We start from the raw sequence: 23,409 nt of genomic DNA, 5'->3' as shown, positions 1-23,409 counted from the left end.
AGAGGAAAATCAGGGTGCTGTTACCACAGGACTTGGGCACGGCAGTGGGCCAGCTCCGAGATGTCCACCAAACCCTGGCTTCACCCGCCCACAGAGAATGTGGTTTGGGCTCCTCTTTCTGTGGTGCCCAGACCCCTCTGAAATATTGAATCCACTGACACTTCAGATGTGGGGTGGGGGAGTGTCACAGGGGTCCCCCAGGCTTCCTGTAAGGAGGGTACAGAGTAAACTTCTACCAACCCCCTCCAGTCCTGTCAGGCAGGGCAGCAGGAGGCAGCGGCCATGTCCTGAGACCTGTGGGCAGGATCAGCGTTCAGGGGGCCGGGTCCCCCTCCTGTACCCCACAATCCCAAGAGGCTCCCGCTCCAGGACAGAGCCCATGCATCTCCTCTGCCTCTCCGCACAGGTAACGATGGCAAGCACTTCCGCATCCACGTCAGTGACGGGCTCCTGATGCGGGGGCCCAAGCCCCTGGACCGGGAGCAAGACTCGTCCCACGTGCTGATCGTGGAGGCCTACAACCACGACCTGGGCCCCATGCGGAGCTCCGTCAGGGTGAGTCCGGGGTGCGCTGGGGTGGGCGGCTCTCAGACAGCCCGTCAGCCGGGCCTAACACCCCGGGTCACCTCCTGCACTGAGCGCGGGGCAGGGCAGGGCAGGGCAGGGCTGCCACTGATTGAGGCTCTGAGTGACCAGCTCCCCAGGGTGCTGGAGTGTCCAGCCTGGGATCTTAGATGTATCATTTTTCTCTGAGCCTCCGTTCCTCCAGATGTGGAAGGGGCATCCATGGTGGGATTAAGGAGCTGCCCTTACCATGCTAACGGGCTATGGTCTACGCAACGCGATAGATAGCCTGAGCCAAGAAAATCTCCCCGCTCTGATCTCAGAGATGGACCTGTTGCCCACTTCCCTTAGAAACAAGGAGCCTGAGGCACAGAAAAGGCATGAGTGACAGACCTCAGAGCCCAGGTCTTCTGAGTCCACGTTCAGTGTTCTTTCCATGGAAAGTGGCCCCCAAAGATCCCATAGTTCTTCCAGCTGCCCCATCCCATGTATTCTTGTCTGCCTATCTCCCTCACAGTGGGCTCTCCCTTAGCAGCTAAAATCCAGTCAACCTTCATCCTCCTGAGCAGCCAAAAACAGACACACAGGTATTCCCGCTGGCTGGGCCAGTCTATGCCCTCGCCTGCCCAGTGGCTGGGGGGTGCTGAAATGACCTCTCAAGGTCACCCCGCTGCACGCTCAGCAGCTCACAGCACCTTCCTTTAACCAGGTGGAAAGTGAGTCAGACCCCGAGGGGAAGAGTGGGAGGGAGATGGGAAAAGTCAGGTGGAGGGACTTTTACCAGAATCGAGTGGAACAGCATCGCTCTTCTTATCGGCCCCATCTGCAGCCGCTGCCCACCCCCCATCCCCCATCCTCCCCGAGCTGGAAACAATGAGCAGAGGCTGCCGGGGTCACCAGCGCTCAGCAGGGCTGGGGGGCAGGTGACTCAGCCTCCGCCCCCTCCTCCTGCTGCCCCTGAAACTCTGCTGCAGGAAGCCAGGGGAAGGGGAGCCTGGTTCTGCGGCTGCCCTTCCACGTGAGATCTGGCCGCCAGTGGAGATGGCAGAGTGGGGCAGACCCCTGGGGGTTTTACACCTGGGGGTTTCGGGGAGCAATTCCGGAGCCCTGGTGACTGAGAGTGGAGCACAGTTACCTGAATACGCCCCCGGGCTGTCCCCCAGGGCCTCGCTCACCTGCAGGCCTGTGGAATTGCTTATTCACACCACGACACACACAGTCACGTCAGAGCCTGCCCTTTGTGGGACCAACCTCCGGCCACAGAATGACTGATGTCAGCATAGTTCTGGGGGTTCCCTGGGCTGCATGCCTCCTAACCACAGCCCCCCTATGGTCCCCTCACCCTCCCAGAAGCAGGGTGAATCATCTCTGATTTTTGTTTTTTGTCCTGGTGTCAGTCAAGTTTTGATGTCAGGAAGCCACCCCCGACCAAGTGAGCAGTCCTGCCTAAAGCGCATCCAGGGGCAGAAGAGGATTACCCCAAAGAAAAATCAGAGGCCTCTCCGGGGCTGGTCGTTGTCGGTGCCTCAGCATGGTGGCTGCAGCCCTTTCTTAGCCGAAATGTTTTTTAACAAAATGGTGTGCAGCGCCCCGGGCACTGTGTCGCACAGATCAAAGCCAGGCGGTGCAGATCAGTGCCGGGGTGGGGCCTAGGCCACACCGGCTCACCACCCTTCTCCTCCGGCTCCTCCCTTCCCTAGGAACCCGCACATCGTGCTCAGTCTGTGTCAGGCACTTTGCTATGTGCTTCATGTACCTGAACTCGTGTGATCCTCACAAAAATCATAAAACACTGTGGTTATGCCCATTTTACAGATGAGGAGATTGAGGCAAAAGGGCATTGGCCATTGTGTTTTAGGGTCACCCCGCCGTAAAGGCAGAGCCAGGCTTCCTAGCAGGCAGGCAGGCAGGCCAGGCAGTCAGTCCATACACAAGGCTCTTCAGAGCACCGCTGCCTTCTCCCCCTAGGCGACCCATGGAGTACCCCGCCCCACGTGAGCCCCAGGAAAACCAGGGCCTTTCTGAGGACAGTGCTGACTTCAGCTTGGCCCAGGATTTGCATTCCCAGCAGCAGCAGGGATGTTTACAGGGACCGTCCACGTTCTCCAGGTCCCGCTTCAGAGACCAGGGACGGCGGGAGGGAAGGGCTGGGGAGCTCGGAGTGAGACAGTCCTGTGGGGACCTGGGACTCACATGCACATTGCAGGAGCTCGCACGCATGCACACACACACACACACACACTCACTCACTTCCCGCCCTGTTCCTGTTGGAGGGCACAGTCCTGGACAGAAAGTGAGGCTGGCTCTCCAGGGAGCCTGGTCGCTTAGTAACTGCTCAGCAAGAGCTTGGCAGACCTGTGTTTCCTGTACATCTGTGTCTCTCAGGCTTGTAAACCACACACCATTTTGCCGTCTCTGCTGCAAAAAAAAAACCAAAAAACACAAGGCTGAAACCAAACCAACCAGTGGAGAGCGGCTTGCAGCCAGCCTCAGGGCGGACGGGCCACACCCAGGCTCTGCCGCCTCCCTCATTTTATCCTCCGCTAGACTAGCCCTGTTTTCCTCTCAACCCTTGGCCTCAAGGCCTCTGGGATAAGCAGGCCGGGAAGGGGAAGGCTCACACTTGAAAGATGAATGGTTAGTTTCTGTTTATGGAAAGAGAGTTCCCGAAACTCGTCCATGCAAATTTCCCCAAAGCTGCCCCCCTCTCCCCCCGCCACCCCCACGGGCTCCCCAGCCAAACTCCTGGGGAAGCCAAACTGAGAAGGTTCTGGCTCCTGAGCAGCTGTGCTCTGGGGTGGGCACTGCAGTTTGCATATGGGTTCTGGGTGTCTGGGCGTGAACATGTAATGACTAAGCAGGGCTCCAGGAGCAGGGAAGGAGATACTTTTTTCCTCATATGCCTCTCTGCCCCTCCCCCCCACACACACACACACACCCTAGAGTTCTCCACCATCTGCTTATGCCAAAAGAAGCCCCTCACTTCTCTCCAGCCAGTTCCCAGCTAAACCCCGTGGGTCTGATCCCCGAGGCTGTGACCAATCGGAAACCGAACGTCCGTACTCTCAGACAGTCCGTGCCTCATCCACCATCGGCGCTGTGACCACATGTGAAGTCTGTGCTGTACATCTCTGCCCTGCCCTGTCGGCTCCCTCTGCACCCTGCTAGCAAGTGCACTGGCCTGGGCCCGGGCCCGGGTCTGTCAGGCTGGAAGGAGGCTGTCTCGCCGGTTCTGGGCCAGCTTACCCCCGGCGCAGTGTGAAGGGCAGTGGTGCTGGTAGATTGGGAACCACAAGATCCCGCCCTCCCTCTCCAGCCCTCTCAGCTACCGTGAGGCCTTAGGCTAGTTCCTCCCCATCTCCGGGCCTGTTTCCCCATCTGAGAACGAGGCAGGAGCCCTGGGCCTCCCCACAGCTCCTTGAGCACCAATAGCTCCCTCCCCAGCGCACCGGTCCTTAGAGCACAGCTGGGCCACCCCCGCCCTGGGCTCCTGGGGGAGGGGCAGGTGGGATGGCAAAAACAAGGGCGTGATGTGCTGATCTCTAGTCATAGGCGTCTCTTCGTAAACACCCTTTAAATTCTGTTTTTGTTATGCAAGACGTCTGTATTCATTAAAGAGAAATGAGCAAGTGCAGAGAAGCAGGGATGATGAACATTGTGCATAATTCTGCAATTCAGAAATAGCCACTGTCGCGGGCCAGGGCCCCAGAAGCGGATCCTGCCACAAGGATTGGCGTGAACGCGATTAGCAGGCAGTGACCCCAGGAAAAGCTGGAGGGGTCATGGGACCAGCAAGGAGAGGCACCGGCCAAGGAGCTCCGGGGGAACTGTGACTCAGCCCCACGGGAGCCCTGGGCGTCGCCCCGGCTGCCCAGTGGGGCCCAGGAAGCCGGAGAACCCAGGCTGCTCTCCTGTCCGTCAGTGGGAAGGGCTGGGTGTGCGGTCCCAGCAGTTGGTGGGGGCTGTGCTGGCAGGGAGAGCCCCCGGAGAAGGGGCCTGAGAATCTGAGCAATGACACCCTCTGCGCCCACCACCATTAACACTTTTCTGTCCGTTCTCCCGGACACGTTTTGGTATTTGAATGGGGTCACTTTGAAACTCTTCCAGGGCCTGGCGCATTTTGTCTTCGTAACAACCCTGGGAGTGACATGGGACATGAGTTATTATGTCAATATTACTGTTCCATAACTGAGGAACTTGGTGGCACAGAAGAGTCACTAATTCCTCACAGGTTCCCGCAGGGTTAGTAGTAGAGCCCAGAGTAAGACAAGGTTCGTTCCGTAATAGATGATGTTTGAGCACCTGCCATATGCCAGGTGCTGTGCGAGGTGGGGAGGACGCGGCAACACCCAGGCAGCCCCTGCCTCTCCTCCCAGCCTCCAGCTGGCCCAGGAGAGCAGCGACCACACACTCTGGCCCGGGGAGCCCAGCTCTGGGCTTCCCGGTCTCCCCCACTCTGACCTTCTCCTCCGGCCGCTCCTAGGTGATCGTGTACGTGGAGGACGTCAACGACGAGGCCCCGGTGTTCACACAGCAGCAGTACAGCCGCCTGGCCCTTCGAGAGACTGCGGGCATCGGCACGTCGGTCATCGTCGTCAAAGCCACAGACCGAGACACCGGTGAGGCCAGCAGGGGCCCCCGGGAGTCCCGTTCCCCAGAGTGACCCTCCCCAGTTAAGTCCCTCCCACTCCTGCAGGGCCTGTCACTCTTGGGCTCTCCCCTCCCCCTCCAGTCAGCAGCTCCCAGGCCAGGAAGGGGACGGTGTTGGTGGCTTCCTCACCAGATGCCCAGGACCAGGAGGGCGGGATGGAGAGAGGAGGGGGAGGTCACAAGTTCGGAATGTGCAGATTCATCATCGAAGCACCCAGCCGCTCCCAGCAGCCTTCAGCTGGGAGCGGGGCAGGGCTGGGAGCGGTGAAGGACTTGTCAGAAAGCTGGGGAGGCCTGTTCCTCCAGCCAGCCTCGGCGCCGCCTGCCACACAGGCTCTCAAGGGGCGGTGTGCCCTGTTCTACAGGACGGCGTTCTGTCAGGCTCCCCCAGGGCCACAGTTAGCGGTGCAAAATGAAAGAGCGTGCCAGGTCACTGCGTTCCTCTTCCTGGGGGCTGGCCGTCTGGGCCAGGGAGGAGCTCTTCCCTGAAGGTCTGCTGCCCCCAGAGAGGCTCCCTGAATGGCTCCTCGTTTCCCAGTTCCTGCGCTTCCTCCATGTCAGTGGTTCTGGTGGCTCCCAGCCCACTTGTCAGCATCCCCCGCTAAGCTGGGCGCAGGGCGGGTGGGGGGAGAAAGTGCTCCGCACGCTCTCGGGTGGACTGCTTTCCCATTTACACAGTGGAGGTCCACACCTCACGTGGCCCAGGGGTCCGTGACCTGTGCAAAGGATCAGGAATTCCTTTGAGAAATGAGTCAAGTCTGTGGATCCCCAAAATGCACATCCATTCAGACTTTTGCAAATGATTTCAAGGGAGGCTGGGATTTCCTGAGTGGTTTCAGGACCATTCCCCTGTCAGTCTAGGGCCGTGGTCGGCAAACCAACCTCGGCTCGCCAGCCACATGCGGCTCTTTGGCCCCTTGGGTGTGGCTCTTCCACAAAATACCACAGCCTGGGCGAATCTATGTTGAAGAAGTGGTGATAGAAGAAGTTTAAGTTTAAAAAATTTGGCTCTCCAAAGAAATTTCAATTGTTGTGCTGTTGATGTTTGGCTCTATTGACTAATGAGTTTGCCGACCACTGGTCTAGGGACGTCAGCCAAGGAAGTCCGCCTCTGGCACCTGGATGAAGGGTATATTCCAAGACCCAGGGATTCGGGGGAAGGAGTTGGGGAAACGGGAGAAGGTGAATGAAGACTCGGTCACCCCTGAGGATGCTGCCCCTGTTGATCGAACACTTTTTAGATCAACACCCTCCACTACAGAGATCCTAATTTCCCCACCGTCTTGTCTGATTACCCACATGAGGTGCTTGAGCTTAAATTTTGAAGCTCCAGGAGCAAACCCCCTCTGGCACATCTCATGCCCTGACCAGGCCCCAGAGGGGGTCCACAGCGTGTGCTGGGCCTTGCTGCCCACATAGACCTTGACCTTGACACCCTGTCCTCTGCTGCATCCCTTGGGGCGATTCAGCCTGCAGGTGGGGAGCAGTGCTCGCCGGGTAGGCCACGGCTGGGGGCAGCTTGGGAAGCGCCACCGCCATCTGGGATGGCACAGCCTCTTGCGTCCTCCTGCAGGGGACGGCGGCCTGATAATCTACCGCATCCTGTCGGGCGCCGAAGGGAAATTCGAGATCGACGAGAGCACGGGGCTCATCATCACGGTGGACTACCTGGACTACGAGACCAAGACCAGCTACCTGATGAACGTGTCCGCCACGGACCAGGCGCCCCCCTTCAACCAGGGCTTCTGCACCGTCTACATCACCCTGCTCAACGAGCTGGACGAGGATGTGCAGTTCTCCAACGCCTCCTACGAGGTCGCCATCATGGAGAACCTGGCCCTGGGCACCGAGATCGTGCGGGTGCAGGCCTACTCCATCGACAACATCAACATCATCACCTACCGCTTCGACGCCTACACCAGCGCGCAGGCCAAAGCCCTCTTCAAGATAGACGCCTACACGGTGAGGGGGGCTGGGGCAGCAGGTGCCCTCCCCAGGAGCAGGAAGCACAACCCTCGTAAAGCTAGCCAGCACTGACCCAGCTCCTCCTCTGTGCATGGCACGCTCCTCTTGGTCATAAAGTATCTTTGAGATAAACATCCCTGAAATACATTCCCTTTTCTAGTGGTATTTAGGCGTAAGATGAAGTTTATACCTAGGCATCCTGGTATCCTTGTTGCTAGATAATGAAAGCTATTCGGGCCATCGTGTTTCCGGTTTTGCCTTGGCTGTTAGGAAGCTCCAGAATGGATTGGGTGCTTCATTGCAATAGCCAGTATGAGCTCGGTGCCTGGTGCAGCTCTCATCTACTGCCTGGCTCTCCCTTTGTTATCTTTGTTTCAGTGTCTTTTATAAGAATCCCTTCTTGGAAAATAGGCATGGTAATATCCCTGCAGTGTCCCAGGGCCTTGTCCTGGGCGTGTTGGGAGCACAGAGATGAACAAGAGCCTCCCCAGCCTTCAAAGCATTCTCAGGCTGGAGGTAGAAGCAGGAATAGTCAAAGCTACAAGTCAGAGCCCCCACGGGAAGATGTGGACAGACTGCAGTGCGGTGTAACGGAGTGTCTCTGGGGCTCGGAGAAGAGCGGTCATGCCCGGCTGGGGAAGCAGGAAGCCTGCCTGGAAGGGGAGGTGTCTGAGTGGAACTGAGAGCAGCAGGATTGCAATGGTTATGCCAGGCAGAGGGAGGGTGGGGTGGCACAGCGGGCAGAGTGGCGGGGTTCGTGAGGAGTCTGCTTTGGCCAGAGCATGGGAACTGCTTGGGGGTGGGACAGGCTGGTGGGTGGGTGCACTGTTTCACTCTCCCATCTGGACCCTCCCCGCAGGGTGTGATCACAGTCAAGGGCCTGGTGGACCGGGAGAAAAGCGACTTCTACACCTTGACGGTGGTGGCGGATGACGGCGGCCCCAAAGTAGACGCCACTGTGGTGAGTGACTCCCCGGGTGAGAGCCCCAAGGTGCATCCCGTCACCAGCCCAAGGCACCCCAAACCCACATCTTCACCAGCCACCCAACCTGCGGGCTAGGCGGGGGTTTGCTAGCCCAGGGGCAGGCAGCCTTGTGGCAATGCTGCCACACCTTCCTGGCAGCCTGGCCAGGAAGAGACCTCAGACAGGTGGGGGGGGGGGGGGAGGCAGCCCCACAGACCACTGCTTGGAACGGGGGTCAGAAGAGCTGCCAACTGCTAACCAACTGCATCTCTGCCTCTTCTCTCCCTCGGCCTCCTCCTGCGGCTCTCGCTACAGAAGGTGAGTAAGCATGGACCGGGACCCTCCCCGGCGCTCTCGGCTGTGGCCAGTGCTGGCTCAGGCCCTGAGCGGTGCTGGGCCTTCCTGCCTCCCTGGGGAGAGGTCCCTGTTCAGGCCCTTCACGGCCGTCCCAATTCATCCACCCCATACCCAGTTTCCTGCTCTGCCCTCTCTGCCCTCCACGTCCTACTGAGTCTCCATGGGACCCTGGGGTGGAGGGCCCACTCACAAGGAGTGGGTGGAACACACAATGAAAGGAACACTGAGGCCCCAGCCCAGCTGTGTGACACAGGCCAGTTGTTCAGCCTCTCTGTGCTTCCTTTCCTCAGGTCTAGAATGAGGGTCAGGCCAGCAGCCCTGCCTTCTTCAGAGGATGTGAGGGAGATGGTAGAGGAGCTGGCGGATAGGAAACCTTTGTAAACTAATCTTGCAGAGAGGCATGATGGAAGTGGCTTCTGTAAAGGGGACCCTACCCCTTCCCTGACTCGGGGTCGGTGTAAGAAGTGTGTTATACGGCAGTGCATGTGAGTGGAGGGCACAGCGCCAGGGCCAGGGGTGCCGGCAAGGGCAGCGTGTGTCACTGGCTCAGGGACCCTCAGGAAAGGCAGGGAGACCATGTGCTGGGCCCTCTTCGGGGAGAGTGACCCCTGAGTCAGAGGTTCCTAGGAAGTGGGAGAAGTGGGAGAGGCAGGTGGGTGACCTCAGGCTGGGGTGGGTCCCAGGGGAGGGGTCCCCTGAAGTGGCATCTTGCAGTGAGAATGAGAGCACGCAGGCATCATGGCTGTGCACCAGCCAGGCTGGTCCAGGCCGCCTGGAGACACGGGGATGTCCAGCTCTGCATCAACCTCGTTATGACCACATTTTCTCCCCCACTGAGTCCCCGTCACATCCGCCTAAAGTAGGGGTGTCGAACTCAATCAGAGAAGGGGCCAAAATCTAAAATCCAGCCTAAATCGCGGGCCGAATGGTTTACTGAACAGTCATAAACTGTCATTGTGATGGAAACGCAGTGGAGTGCAGTGATGACAGCGCGGTGCGGGCCACATTGCAAGGCCTGGCGGGACGGATTTGGCCCGCGGGCCTTGTGTTTGACACATGTGGCCTAAAGGATGCAACCAAGTCTTTGCAGGGAGCCAAATGCAGCTGCTTAGGTCCTCCACCCCACAGCTCCCTGAGAGGCCCGGCTCCAGGGGCCCCAGTGGTGGCTTAATCATGTCCCAAAGCCCCCTCCATTCATGGGCCCAGCCTGGGGGTGAGTGAGACCATAAGCAGCACTGCATTTACACAACTCCCTGCAGCCCCCACGGTCCCAGAGGGCAGCCATTGAGCTGAGTCCTCGGTAGTGGGCAGTGGGCAGAGGGCAGCGGGCAGGTGCCCTGTGTCCAGCAGCTCCTGCCCTCCCAGCCACAGGAGCTAAGGCTCAGATGGTTACGTGGGGCCCTTTCCCCGGGCCTCAGCAGCCTCATCTGTACAATGGGCCGGTTGTTCCTCACCCTCGCTGCCATGAAAAGGCCAGGGGCCGAGGACAGGTGGAGACTGGCAGGAGCTGGGATGCTCCCCAAGGCTGCTAAAGGCCCTTCCAGGACCAGCCCCCCACTTCCTTGCACGGCTGGCAAGGGCCATTCAGGGCACACATTTCTGTGCAGGCCACTGTACTTCCTCAGCCACTTCACCCTCTTCCAGGCAAGACCCGCACCCCTTTGCTCTGCGCTGGCTTCTCAGAGGCTCCCAGGACCACTGCCCCAGATACGCCAGCCCTGGTAGCCCCAGAGGGTGGAGGCAGGCTGAGGGGCCTTTTAGGGGTGCTACCGTTTTCTCCATGAGGCCAGAACCCCAAACACAACTCACCTACACCTGACTTTTCCCGGGCCCCAGTAACCCTTATAGGCCCCTGGAGGGGTGGGGAGCCCCAGTAGCTCCCATAGGCCCCAGGAGGAGGGGTGGAGGCCGCAGGAAGGGCAGACCAGGGGCAGGGTCTCTGCTGTGAGAGTTTCTGAGTGTAATACCCTCAGGCTCCAGGGGATGGGATAGGGAGGTTTGGAGACACAGACCCACATTAATTCCCATGGACCTTGACACCTGCCCTTCCTCCTCTGAGGCCAACTCCCTGATGCTGATCATCAGAGCAGTAATCAGGGGAGCACTGACTGTGGGCCAGGCTCTTGGATGGGCTCAGGGTACAACAGGAAACCAAAATCAGTCATAGTTCCTACCTTCACAAGCATAAGATACAATGGGGAAGGGACACAGACCAAAGTATCACACCAATAAATGTATGACACGTGAGACCCCTGATAATACAATGTCGGGGAAATCCAGGAGGGCTTCCCTGAGGAAGTGACCCAAAGCTGAGGTTCCCAGAAAGCATAGGAATAAGACCGTTTCAGGCAGAGGAAGCAGCCTGGGAAAGGCCCTGCAGTGGGAGAAAGCATGGGGAACCCGCACAAGGCGTGGACCCAAGTGGGAGGGTGTGGGGTGGGTCAGAGCACAGGGGCCTTGCTTGTGTGTGCCCTGAGAAGAGTGCGTTGGGCATAGTTATGCCTGTTTCACAGGTGAGCACACGGGGGCTCCAGGACTTGATGGAACTTCCTGACCAACATCCGTGATGGTTGGGCAGAGTCTTGGAGAGTGAAAGCATGCCCATCTGCCAGGCAGGAGGCAGGGCAGGGACCATCCTTACCTTTTTGCTTGCTCACTTCTTCCCCCCAGCATCCTCATGCGGTGGGTGTTCTCGTTCTTATTTTCAGCTGAGAGAGTGGAAAATCAGAGAGGCTCAATAACTTTTTCCAAAGTTGCACAGCTGGTGAGTGGAAGTGGTGGCGTAGGTCCTGCCGTGAAGCCTGGGCTTGTTGCCGTGTGGTTTTTGGCTGGGTTTTTTGTTGGCTCTTTTTGGTTGTTGGTTTTTGGGGTTTTTTAAAGATTTTTAAAAATGGATTTTTAGAGAGAAAGGAAGGGGAAGGGAGAGAGGATAAAATGTGAGAGTGAAACATCCGATCAGCTGCCTCCTGCATGCCCCCTCCAGGGATGGAGCCTACAACCGGGGCAATATGCCCTGATAGGGAATCGAACTGGCGACCTTTCGGTGCATGGGAGGACACCAGCCAACAGCCACACCACCAGAATGCCTTATACCTTTGTTTATTTTTTAAATATATTTTTATTGATTTCAGAGAGGAAGGGAGAGGGAGGGAGAGATAGAAACATCAATGAGAAAGAATCATTGATCAGCTGCCTCCTGCATGCCCCATACCAGGGATTGAGCCTGCAACCCGGGCATGTGCCCTTGACTAGAATCGAACCCAGGACCCTTCATTCATAAGCCGATGCTCTCTCCTCTGAGCCAAACCGGCTAGGTCTGCCTTGTGGTTTTAAAAGCTGTCTACAGATAGGGGAGAGTGGCTAGGACCGAGGACAAACCTGATGAAATGTCTCTCCTCAGAAGGGTGTGAGGTGCTACAGGCTCCCTGTGGGGTTCCTAAGTGGGGGGGGGGGGGCCAGGCTGGCAGGCCTGGGAGCCCAGAACCCCAGGACTGGGAATCTGACCTGGGGAGGAGGCCTGGTCTGGGGTTGTTAAAGTCTTAGCCTCCTCCTGCCCTACCTCAATCCCCCCATCAGTGACCCTAAGGGGCACCTGTGGTGCCCGCCTCCTGGCCCCTGGCATTGGCCTTCCCTGGGCTGCAGGCTGCACCCACAGCGGGGCCTGCCCTCCAGCTCGCTGTCCCAACCCTGCAGGACACTGAGCTGTGGACAAGCTGCTCCCTTCCGTGTGTGTGCTCCTGGCTTTATCTCGTTATTGGAAATTCCTTTCCCCCCGCCCCCCTCGACCCCTTCCCACAGGGACCACCACGCCACCTTCAGCCCCCCTCCTTCTGAGCCCCGTTTCTCTCCCTCTGATCCAGATGTGCTGACGAAGAGGCCTTCAGGCCGTCTCTGGCTGCCAGATGTGTTGTAGTCAGCCTGCACATCGTTTTTCCTTTCCTTTTTATTAATTACCCCACCGCATTCCACACACAAAATCTGCATGCCGAGTTCCTCTTGGAAAACAGGAAGCGGTGCCAGGGCCAGCCTGCCACTCCCTGGTGGTTTGGGGCTGAGTAGCCCCGTCCTCCCTTCCAGATCTCCCAGCCCCTTCCCTGCCGTCCCAGCCTCAGCACTTGGGATGAGCCGCCCTCCCGCACCAGACTCCTAGGGAAAGGGTGCTCAGGGCCTTCGTGGGCAGTCAGGAGCGGCCTGGGCGGGCTCTGAAAGCCAGCTGACGTGCCAGGCCGAGCGGAGGTCTGGTCCCCCGTGGCCCACGGTGGGCCCCTGGTGTGTGGGGCTGGGAGATGATGGAGGCGATAGGTCTCTAGTAACGTCCGCCCCCAGGTCTACATCACCGTGCTGGATGAGAACGACAACAGCCCTCGGTTTGACGTCACCTCTGACTCGGCGGTCAGCGTGCCCGAGGACTGCCCCGTGGGCCAGCGTGTGGCCACTGTCAAGGCCTCGGACCCTGATGCCGGCAGCAACGGGCAGGTGGGCATGGAGCGAAATAGCCCGGGTCAGCTCTCTCAGCCGGGGGTTCCCATACACCCTCCAAGCCACCCCATCCCTGAGCAGGAAGCAGGGACTCGCTTCCTCACCTCGAGCCTCTCTCCTCCCTCACAGGTGGTCTTCTCTCTGGCCTCGGGCAACATCGCTGGGGCCTTCGAGATCATCACCACCAATGACTCCATCGGCGAAGTGTTCGTGGCGAGGCCCCTGGACAGAGAAGAGCTGGACCACTATATCCTCAAGGTGGGGACCCGCCCCCTCCAGGGCGCTGTTGACCACCTGGCCCTTCACATCCTGGTAGTCAGCTCTCCTGCTGTCATCAAGTCCAGGGGACAGGGGGCACCTCAGGGCCAAGAGCATGAGTGAGGCCAACCCAGAGAGGGCATCTGGGAGGGGCTCAGGAGCCAGAGCAGGTCCAGCAGAGGTGCTTGTCCCTGCCGTGAGAGCCGGAGGAGAGAGCCTGGCAGAGCCCCGACTCTTCCACAAATGCAGTGCGAAACTCAGGCAAGTGGTTTACTGTCTGGGCCTCAGTTTCCCCTTGTGCAATGGGCAGGAAAAGCCCTGCCTGGCCTGCCTCTGCTGAGGTGAGGAGTCCCGAAGGCCACCGTTAGGGCTGGATTGCTGGGCTGGCATGTCTCTGAGGGGATCTCTGGGGCCAGGGCTGTGCTTCTGCAGGAGCCCGAGCCCCTGGGGCACCTCCACGGGGCACCCAGGGAGCATCTCGGCTCCCAGGACGGGCTCAGTCTGTGTGTGGGCTGCTCGGTGATCATTTGAGGCTCTGTTTGCCGGAGTCCAGACCTAAGTGCATGGAACAGGGGCCTGTGAAGCTAATGGCAGGAATCCTGGGTCCAGTCACAGGCCTGGGGTCATGGTCAGGGGCTGGCACAGCCCAGAATACAATCATGGGTAAGATTGGGACGTGAAGACTAGGCACACCCAAGTCAGATTGCAAATGAGGGTCCCAGGGCAGACAAGAAGTGGGTGAGCATTGTTTGCAGCCGGGGCAGAAGGCAAGGACTTAGGGAGACCCCAGAGCTGGCGCCCCCGCCCCGGGGGCAGGGATGGGCCAGTGAGTCTGTTTATCCTTCCAACCTCCCCACTGAGAAGATAGGACTCCATGTTCCTGGCCCTAACCCGCCCTTTAGCCCTGACCCCTCACCCCTTCCTCCCAGGTGGTGGCATCTGACCGGGGCACCCCTCCACGGAAGAAGGACCACATCCTGCAGGTGACCATCCTGGACGTCAATGACAACCCCCCCGTGATCGAGAGCCCCTTTGGATATAACGTCAGCGTGAACGAGGTGAGGGCACGCCAGCACCCGGACAGACGGACATCTGGGGTGGACAGTGGGCATGAGCCAGCTGCCAACCACCTGCCTCACTGTCTGCCTGGCCCACTAGTCTCTCAGGTCTCGGGGATGAGGGCAGTGGCCTATTCATAACTCCAGCCCTAACGCCGAGGCCAGGTCCTGAGTGCAGTGTCTTTGTGGAAGGAGGAGGGGAGAGGAAGAGAAGAGGTGGCCTTCTACCACCCATGGGAGTGGAGGTGTACCCCGCGAGAGCTGCTTTAAAATAAACAGCTCACTGGCTACTCAGTCCTATGACTGAGCCCCTCCAGGAGAACGTCTGCCCTGGCATTGCTGGGCATCACACCAGGCTGGACGTTCCTGAAGGCAGGATGGCATAGGGGTTTCGAGGCCCACTCTCAGACCAGCCTCCGCAATTCAGACCTGGCTCTGCCACTGAAGCCATGTGATGTGCACACATTCCTTGCCTGCACCCCAGTTTTCTCATCTGTAAGTGGGAGCGACATCAGGACTTGACACTTAGGGTTGCGGGAGAAGTTATTGCGTTAACACGGACCGGTGTGAGTAGGTACCCATAGAATGCTCGCCACCATCATCTTCATCCTCCTCGTCGTGGCTCCAGCATTTGCAGCAAAGCTTTCCGGAGGTCCAGGGAGGCCCCGGGCTCCCCAGACCGGGTGCCGGACTTTGCCCCCTGGACGCCAGAGTGACCCGTTTCCTGTTCTCTCCCCAGAACGTGGGCGGGGGCACCTCCGTGGTCCAGGTGAGAGCGACCGACCGTGACATCGGCATCAACAGCGTGCTGTCCTACTACATCACCGCGGGCAACGACGACATGACCTTCCGCATGGACCGCATCAGCGGGGAGATCTCCACGCGGCCCGCCCCGCCCGACCGCGAGCAGCAGAGCTTCTACCACCTGGTGGTCACCGTGGAGGACGAGGGCACCCCTCCGCTGTCGGTGAGTGACGGGGCGGCCATGGGACCGGGGGTGGGGGACGGGGTGGAGGGACACAACTGCGCCTCCTGTGTGAGGGGAACACGCTGGGAGGGAATGGGGCGCCGTACTTGCGTGAATCCTGACCGCACCCTCGTGGGACCTGTTGTTGGTCAGCTTATGAGTATGTAGGGGAAGCCTGTTTCACCGTCTTTGCTCACACGGCTCCATGGGAAGGTACCAGCTGAGCCTGTACCTCGGGCCTGGCCAGCCCCCATACCGCTTGCCAAGCTGTGTGCCTGTGGGGCCACACTAACCCATGTGGTGGCACCTCTGTGCCAGGTAGGAAAAGGGGCCCTCTGGCCTCTTCCCTCACGTCATGTTGGTGTGATGCGCCATCGTCATAGTAACCCGTGAGGGTTGGAAGGGGCTGATGTTCATTGGCTGGCCCATTGCTTGAATGGGCAGGGCTGCTGCCCAAGGTTTGCAAGGTAGGAGAAGGAGGTGGGGCAGGCAGGGCTGGATGGTGAGGCGGCCTAGGGGCCATGGGCTGGGACTGGAGCAGTTTGCAATTTGAGAGTGGAGACCTGTGAGCTGGCCGCTTGATCTCAAGCATGTCAGAACCTCTCGGAGTATCGGTTCTGTCGTCTGCAGAAGGGAGATGGTATCTCCTTCATAGGCGGTGAATTAGTTCATGTCAGTGGAATGCTTGGTAAACCTTGAGGAGGAGGATTGTATCAGCGGTCTTTCACCACAATAATAATAGTTCTGCCTTACAAGCCGAGTCAAATAGAGGGACATGAAACAGCCACTGATCTCTCTCTAACTCTGAGGTTGGCAGCTTAGACCGGGCTTAGCTGGGCGATTCGTGGCCCTCAGCTGTGCTCCCACACGTGGTGGGCAACTGAGTGTGGTCCGATGGCTGTGCTTCTGGGGGTCAGTTGCCTGTCAGCTGGGGTGGCAGGGCAACTGGGCTACCTCTCTGTCCTCTGCCAGGAGGCTGGCCCGTGCTTGTCACAGAGTCCAACAGGGACAGCAGAGCCTGCGGAGGCCCAGGCCTGGGACTGGGACAGGGTCACTTTGGCCACATTCTGTTGGCCAAAGCGAGTTACAAGGCCAGCCCAGATTCAAGATGTGGGGAAATACGCTATCTTTTGAAGGGATGAGCTGTAATGTCACATTGCACAGAGTGTGGCTACAGGAACATTTTTGTCATTGGTCCACCCTGGGGACCCTGATTACAAATGAGGCCTCAGACCCTCTGCCCCCAATAGGGGTCTCTGTTAGGATCCCTCCCCTCTTTGATGCTGGCACGGTGGGCTGTGGGGTCAGAGCAGGGCCTGGCTGGGCTCTTTATCTGAAGTGTCTCTGGGAGGATGGTGGCATTGGGCCAATCCTAGGAAACCACATTCTGGGAGGCCTAGGAAATAGAGCTGGCTCTGGGCACCCAACGGGCATCCTCGGCCCACGGCTGCCCAGTGTCACCACTAATACCCAGTGGGCCAAGCAGAGGTACCTTCACAGGACACATGTCATTAACCGAAGTGGGCAGGGAAGAATATAATTTAATGCACATAGCTTCAGGGTGAATCATCTTGGTCGTTACTCCAGTGGCATTTAGAGATGTGTTTGCAAGTATCAGAAACTTAACTATGGAGTCATAAATAAATCATATTGTACTTTTCTCACAGATCAGATCTCTGGAGAGAATTACAAATGTCGTTTTTTGTGTTCAGTGAAGCGAGAGCTAATGCTTCTTGCTCTTTCCCTCATGGTTGCAAGCCAGCTGCTATAGCCCCAGCCATGTCAGCATCACGTCAGGAAATGACAGAGCTATGCATGCCATTCCACCCCTTTATCAGGAAACAGAAAGGCTTTCCAGACCTACTCCCTGGAGTTCTGCTTATCCTCATTGGCCAGAAGAGGTCCACATGGCACTCTAGCTGCAAGGGAGGCTGGGAAAGTGAGAGACAAGTTTTCAGGATGGGCTTATTATTGGGTCGGCAACTAAGTAATTGCGGATTTTTTAAAGCAAATCAAAGACAATTTTTTTATGGAACTAAATAACTTTATTCTGTAATGTATTGCCCATTTTGATCAATGACCTTTTGCCATCTTTCAGGCAGCATCATAATCCCACGTTCAAAAAACTTCTGGTTTTTATTAGCAAAAAACTGAATCAGGTACGATTTGACATCATCATCATTATTGAAATTTTTACCATTCAAGGAGTTTTGTAAAGATCGAAACAAAAAGTAATCAGATGGTGCAAGGTCAGGACTATATGGTGGATGTGGCAAAACATCCCAACCAAGCTCCATTAATTTTTGCCGAGTGACCAAAGATGTGTGTGGCCTTGCATTGTCACGATGGAATACAACACCTTTTCGATTTGTCAATTCGGGCCACTTTTCTTTAACTGCATTGTTTAATTTCATTAGTTGTTCAATGTAGACATCAGAATTGATCGTTTGGTTGGGTGGTAAGAGTTCAAAGTAGACAATTCCTTTGTAATCCCACCAAACTGATAACAAAACCTTCTTTTGATGAATATCAGCTTTTGATGTTGTTTGAGTTGGTTAACCTGGCCTGCTCCATGATCTTTTCCGCTCGATATTGTTGTAAACAACCCATTTTTCATCGCCAGTTATCAGTCGTTTTAAAAATGAATCATTTTCATTATGTTTCTTTAGCAAATCGCAGCTGCTAATGCGTTGCGTTAACTGTGATTCTTTCAGTTCGTGAGGAACCCATGTATCGAGTTTTTGAACATAGCCAAGTTGTTTTAAGTGATTTTCAATGCATGTATGTGATACATGAAGCTTCTCTGCAATCTCACGTGTTGTACTGTGACAGTCCGAATTGATTATTGCTTTGATTAGGGCGTCATCAACTTCAACTGGACGACCAGAGCGTTTTTCATCTTTGAGTGAAAAATCACCAGAACGAAATTTGGCAAACCAATTTTGACACTGCCGTTCTTTTAAGGCTTCGTCACCATAAATAACACATAACTTTTTATGAGCTTGGGATACGTTTTTCCCTTTGTGGAAATAAAAAAGCAAAATATGACAAAAATGTTCCTTTTGATTTTCCATTTTTCAACGAACGCCAAACAAAAACTACAAAACAGATCAAAAAACTTTTTTTACTGATTAACAGCTGAATAGCCAACTATCAAATAACAAAATGTGTTTTACATTTGTACTACGTCTGCAAACTTAAAAATTCAACTGAAGCCATATATGTGTGAAACCCGCAATTACTTAGCTGCCGACCCAATACTTGGGGGCCAGATACATCACTGCCTCAAACAAGAGCTGTTAGGGAGAGGCAAATAGATTTGGGGTGATCAACTGATAGCATTTGCCACGCTGCTCTTCCCCATCCATACCTAGGCCGGTGAACACACCACATTGCCCCTCAACCCCCACCCTCCCCACCTCCCACAGTCCTGGAGTTCCCTAGGGAGGCAGTCAGTGAGACCCGGGACATCCTAAAATCCTGAGTTTTGGAGGCATCTAACTTCCTTCGGTAAGCAGAAGAAATGGGACTCGGAGAACTGGAAAATCACCCTAAGCACATTTAACCACAAGAATGGGTGGGTCACTGCCCATGAAAGCCCTGCAGAACATGGGACTGGTCCCCATGGCCAGAAAGACTTTCCATCTTGTGACCAGACCCTCTGTAGAGACCGAGCCTGCCCAGTGGAGACGGTGATCCCTGTCTGATGCACAGCCCCTGACATTCTGGCCTCCTTGAAGCAGTTCTCGGCCATTACCAGCTTCCTGGTGGAATGGGGAAGGTGGCGGTGGGAAATGGAGTCTCCCTTTCTCTGCCTTCCTCATCCTGCTGCTCGCCAGCCTGCTTCCGGAAAACACAAGTAGGATCAGGGATGGGCTTCCCTGAGGCCATCATGGGCGGAATATACAGGGTGCAGCAAAAGCAGGTTTACAGTTGTGAGTCCATGAAACACAAAGGATAAACTCTATGTTTTGTGGACTCACAACTGTAAACTACTTTTGCCAAACCATGTATTGTATATATGGATCCTGGGCTGTAAAACCATAACACGGACATACAGCTTCTGATATAAGTAGGGAAGGATTTGCAGGACAAACATTTTAAGTCAAAAAGAATCAATGTTTTATTTTTTTGTGTGTGCTGTTCCTTCAGACACCAGTGAGGAACTGTAGTAGCCATCCCAGGAGCAAAGTTCATGTCCTTATAGTTCATTTGTTCATTCATTCATTCAACCAATGTCCCCCAAGTGCCCACTATGTGCCAGGCACTAGAGATACAGAAATGAAGGCAGCTGAGACTGGTTTGGCTCAGTGGATGGAGCATGGGCCTGCAGACCGAAAGGTCCCTGGTTCGACTCCAGTCAAGGGCATGTACCTTAATTGCATGCACATCCCCAGTGGGGAGTGTGCAGGAGGCAGCTGATCAGTGTTTCTAACTCTCTATCCCTCTCTTTCCCTCTCCGTAAAAAATCAATAAAATATATATTAGAAAGAAAAAGAAAGGAAGGAAGGAAGGAAGGAAGGAAGGAAGGAAGGAAGGAAGGAAGGAAGGAAGGAAAAAAGAAAGAAAGGCAACATGGTCCTTGTCACAAGAAAATGCAGTGAGGACATTCATGGGCAGAGGCGAGGTACAGGTGAGGCACTGAGGAGAGCTAACAAGGATTCAGGGAAGGCTTCCTGGAAAAGGGGACACTGGGCTGTCTTGTCTGTCAGTCACAGTTAGCATAGCAAAGGGCAAAGCATTTAGTGGCTCCAGGGATCAGCCCAAACAAAGGCTTCAGTGCAAGTGATGATCAGGGGTGGGTTTGGGGCTCACAGCAGCATTCAGAACCAGGGCCCACACTCTGCATATCCTCCCCGTGACATTCTTCCACCAATTTCTCACATACCCTCTCCACTCTCTCCTGGCCCTGCTAAGCAGGGGGAGGATGGGGCAGAGCTGGCCAGCTAGGACCCTGTAGCCAGTGCCCAGTTAGGATTGGCATTTGCTCCAAGGAATGTTGGGCCCTTGAAGATTTACTTCCACCCGCCAGACTCTAACCTCAGACAGGGAACTCCCAGGGTAGTGCGTGCCAGAGGTGACCAGAAGAGGGCTCTTTGCTGCTAGTGGACAGGCTCACTGAGTGGGTTTTTGAGGAAGTAGATGGTCCAGTCCCTCCTGGACCAGCCAGAACCCGGGCAGCATTAGTCTCAAGGCCCATGTGCATTCCCCTTTTCCTGAGGTTCCAGGAAAGATCACCATGGTCTAATAGGGGTGAGGAGAGTGTGTGCAACCCTGCACCTATCTGTCCAGAGATGCCCAGCAGATCCACACCCCATCCTCCTGTTCCCACCACAATTATCTGCCTGATTCAAGCCAGTTCCCACTGGCACAGGATCACCTTCCTGTAGGACAGAGCCATTCATTCATTCATTCATTTGTTCATTCATTCGTTCGCAAATACATGCCAGGCCTGTGCTAGAGGCTAAGAAGTCAGAGATGAGTTGGGCACACAGTTCTGCCCTCAAAAAGCTACAGCTAGTGGGAGAAATGGACATGGGACAGAGAGCTGATGCTCTCTGATGTGATAGAGAGCGAGGAGTTCAAAGCCAGGAACAAGGCATGATTCTATCCATGTCTTAAAGGAGGAGGATCTCTAAGCCAGGGACCTACTGTTTAGCTACCAAAGGCCTTCCCTAAACAAGAGAAATCCTCTGCTGAGCCCTCACATCTCGTCTTTCCTATCCGGCCCCTTCCGGGCCCTACGACCCTTCAACCTCACCCCCCATTTCCTGAGAGCCGGACATTCCTGCGAACAGCCTAGGCCGTCCACACCCAGTTCTCAGCACCATATCACCCAGAGCTTGGAGCAGCTGCGCTGCAAGGGGCATCCGGGCCAGCCCAGGCCTATCACACAATGACATGCCGCCCGGCCAGGAGAAGCCATTGTACAGCCTCCGTCCCTGTAGCCACAGCCAGGGAGGCCAGGCTTGGGGAGGGTCTAAGTGGCCCTCTGGGAGGCCCTGCAAGAGAAAGGGCCGGGCCCAGGGAGGAAGGACGGAAGGCAACGGGGAGGTCAGAAGCTGACCTTGGCAGGCAGGAGGAGGAGGAGGGGAAGAGGCAGGGCCTGACCGGGCCTTTCGGCCATGCAGACCATAGCCAGCAGGCTAGACAATCCTGGATAACCATCCCTAGCTTCTCAGGCAGGTGTGGGTCTGCAGAAGTCACCTATCCAGGCAGAAGACGAAAAATCTACCTATTTCTGGGTAAAAAAATCACCAGCCATCACCCCATGGAAGTCTGTGAGCTGGCGATACTGCTTTCGGCAGCTCACCTGAAATCTTTAGGGCCCAGGGCTCCTCTCTGTATTAAATGTGGGCCTGCTGCTGTTTGGGAAGCTTCCTTGGGCTCAAGCTCAGAAAACCCCAACCAGGGCCCTTCCCTCTGCTGCTCCCCAAGTAGCTGCCTTCTCTGGCCCTTCCCTTAGCTCTGCTCCTCCAGGGGTGCTCTGCAGCCTCTCCGATGCTACCCGTGCATCTGGCTCAGTGCCTCCAGGTAACACGGGCTCTGCAGTCAGTGCAGTTCCTCCCTTCCCAGCCCCCGTGGCAAGCAAGTGGGTGCAGAAGGCACCATGCCCACTGGGCGTCCTGCAGTTTCAGGGTTGCCAGGCAGAAAGGAGAGAGGCAGGAGCTGATGTGGAAGGAGTGGAGCCACGGGCATGTGGGCACAGGCTCCGCTCCCAGGGCCCTGATGTGGACTGTACGCAAGTCCCAGTCCTGCCCTGTACTGCGTTCAAGCCCATGGAGTGGAAGGAGCACAGCCCTGGGAAGCAGGGAAGCCTGGCTTTAGCCCCAGCTCCTCCTTCACGTGTGACAAGACACAGCCTTTGGAAACCTCAGCTTCCCGGTGCGTTGAATGGGACGGTAGAGCTTCTCAGGGCTTTCTGGTGGGCGAGGGAGGGAATCAGAGAAGTACTCACACATGTGAACGTGTTTTTGGAAGCACAGAGTATTAAAACAATGGCGAAGATAGGACACACACTGCCGCTTCTCTGTCCTGGGCCCAAGGCAGACATTGCTAACTGTGGCAGCACGTCCTCATTAAGCCACATTGATCCTTCCGAATCCCTCCCACCTGATTGTAGCAAGCCCGGCCAGCAGGTCCGAGTTGCAGAATGAAGCCCCCTCCCCCAGGGCCTGCACAAGCTTGGGGAATGGTGGCTGGTGAGGAGATCCCACCAGGCCCGGGCGAAGCTGCTAGGAACTAGAGCTGGTGGCAAGTCAGAGGTGCCTGCCCCTTGTGAGCGGTCCAGAGGACAGACCTCAGACATCCTGGCTCAGTGGCTGGCTATGCTTCAGGTATCAGCTCTGTAGCCGAGGTCAAAGGGCAGGCTGGTATTGGACACCCATCCTTCCTGGAGTCACACTCTAACCCTGACAAGATTCACACTCTAACCATGCGGCAAGAGAGGCGACCGTGCAAGGCGGGCACCGTGAAGGGACAGACAGCAGTGCTCCCTGTGGCTAGGACACATGCTCAGCGGGCTGTCAGGGTCTGCTGCTTCTCAAGAGGCCTTTGTCCCCAGCATCCTGACTGGCAGCCCCAGTTCCTCTTTCTGCCCATTGCCGTTCCCTTGGCGTTCCCTGAGCAAATTGTAGCCAGCCCTGGGTGCCCGAGCGGACACCCAGCAAGGCTTCCACAGATGGCAGGGCCCTCTGCAGCCCCCAACCCCACTGTGTCCTTCAGAGTCCCCGCCCCAGACTCCTCCCTGAAGGAGCAGTGCCAGCCCCTCTGCCCCAGGCTGCTGCGTGGAGGAGGGAGCTCTGGCCAGGCAGGAGCAAGGGCAACCCCAACATTGGTCTTTTGAGAAGCAGGCCCCGTGGTTCTGCGTGCTCACCCCAGTGCCAGTCACCAGGCTCCCTGGCCGGGCCGGTCTGACCCACAGCAGCATCTGCAGTGGCCTCTCTGGCATATTTTTAAGGAGTGTCAGTTCCGTTCCCTTGGAGGGAAAAGAAGCAAAAGGTCTTCGTGAAATGCTAGGAGAGGGGTTACAGGCGCCGTCATCCCTGATACAGGGGAACCTCAGTTCTCTAACTTTTAATTCGTTCCAGGAGGCTGTGTGAGAAGCCATTTGTTCGAAAACCAAATCATTTTTTCCCATTAGAAAC

General features: G+C 56.5%; 1 protein-coding gene and 1 long non-coding RNA gene across 4 annotated transcripts in view; one reads left to right on the top strand and one right to left on the bottom strand.

Annotated features, from left to right (window-relative positions):
* CDH23 (cadherin related 23) overlaps positions 1-23,409 on the top strand; it is a 387,029-nt gene that overhangs the window by 298,775 nt on the left and 64,845 nt on the right. For all 3 annotated transcript variants that reach the window (XR_006741668.1, XM_036438196.2, XM_045581750.1), the window contains exons 30-38: positions 407-555; positions 5,048-5,183; positions 6,788-7,176; positions 8,039-8,140; positions 8,459-8,461; positions 12,827-12,976; positions 13,109-13,237; positions 14,167-14,295; positions 15,035-15,262. Coding sequence is in view for 2 of the 3 variants with exons in the window: in XM_036438196.2 (XP_036294089.1) it covers positions 407-555; positions 5,048-5,183; positions 6,788-7,176; positions 8,039-8,140; positions 8,459-8,461; positions 12,827-12,976; positions 13,109-13,237; positions 14,167-14,295; positions 15,035-15,262 (1,415 nt within the window). In the remaining variant the exon portion in view is untranslated. The remainder of the gene's footprint in view (positions 1-406; positions 556-5,047; positions 5,184-6,787; positions 7,177-8,038; positions 8,141-8,458; positions 8,462-12,826; positions 12,977-13,108; positions 13,238-14,166; positions 14,296-15,034; positions 15,263-23,409) is intronic.
* LOC118719134 lies at positions 12,270-14,171 on the bottom strand. The gene is made up of 2 exons (XR_004988046.1): positions 13,286-14,171; positions 12,270-13,252 (listed from the first exon to the last, which is right to left on the bottom strand). It is a non-coding gene; the product is annotated as an uncharacterized LOC118719134 (long non-coding RNA).

The sequence above is a fragment of the Pipistrellus kuhlii genome, unplaced genomic scaffold (assembly GCF_014108245.1).
Source record: "Pipistrellus kuhlii isolate mPipKuh1 unplaced genomic scaffold, mPipKuh1.p scaffold_m20_p_15, whole genome shotgun sequence".
NCBI classification, from domain to species: Eukaryota; Metazoa; Chordata; class Mammalia; order Chiroptera; family Vespertilionidae; genus Pipistrellus; species Pipistrellus kuhlii.
Note: the sequence above shows the minus strand (reverse complement) of the source record. Positions and strands in the feature narration are given on the sequence as shown.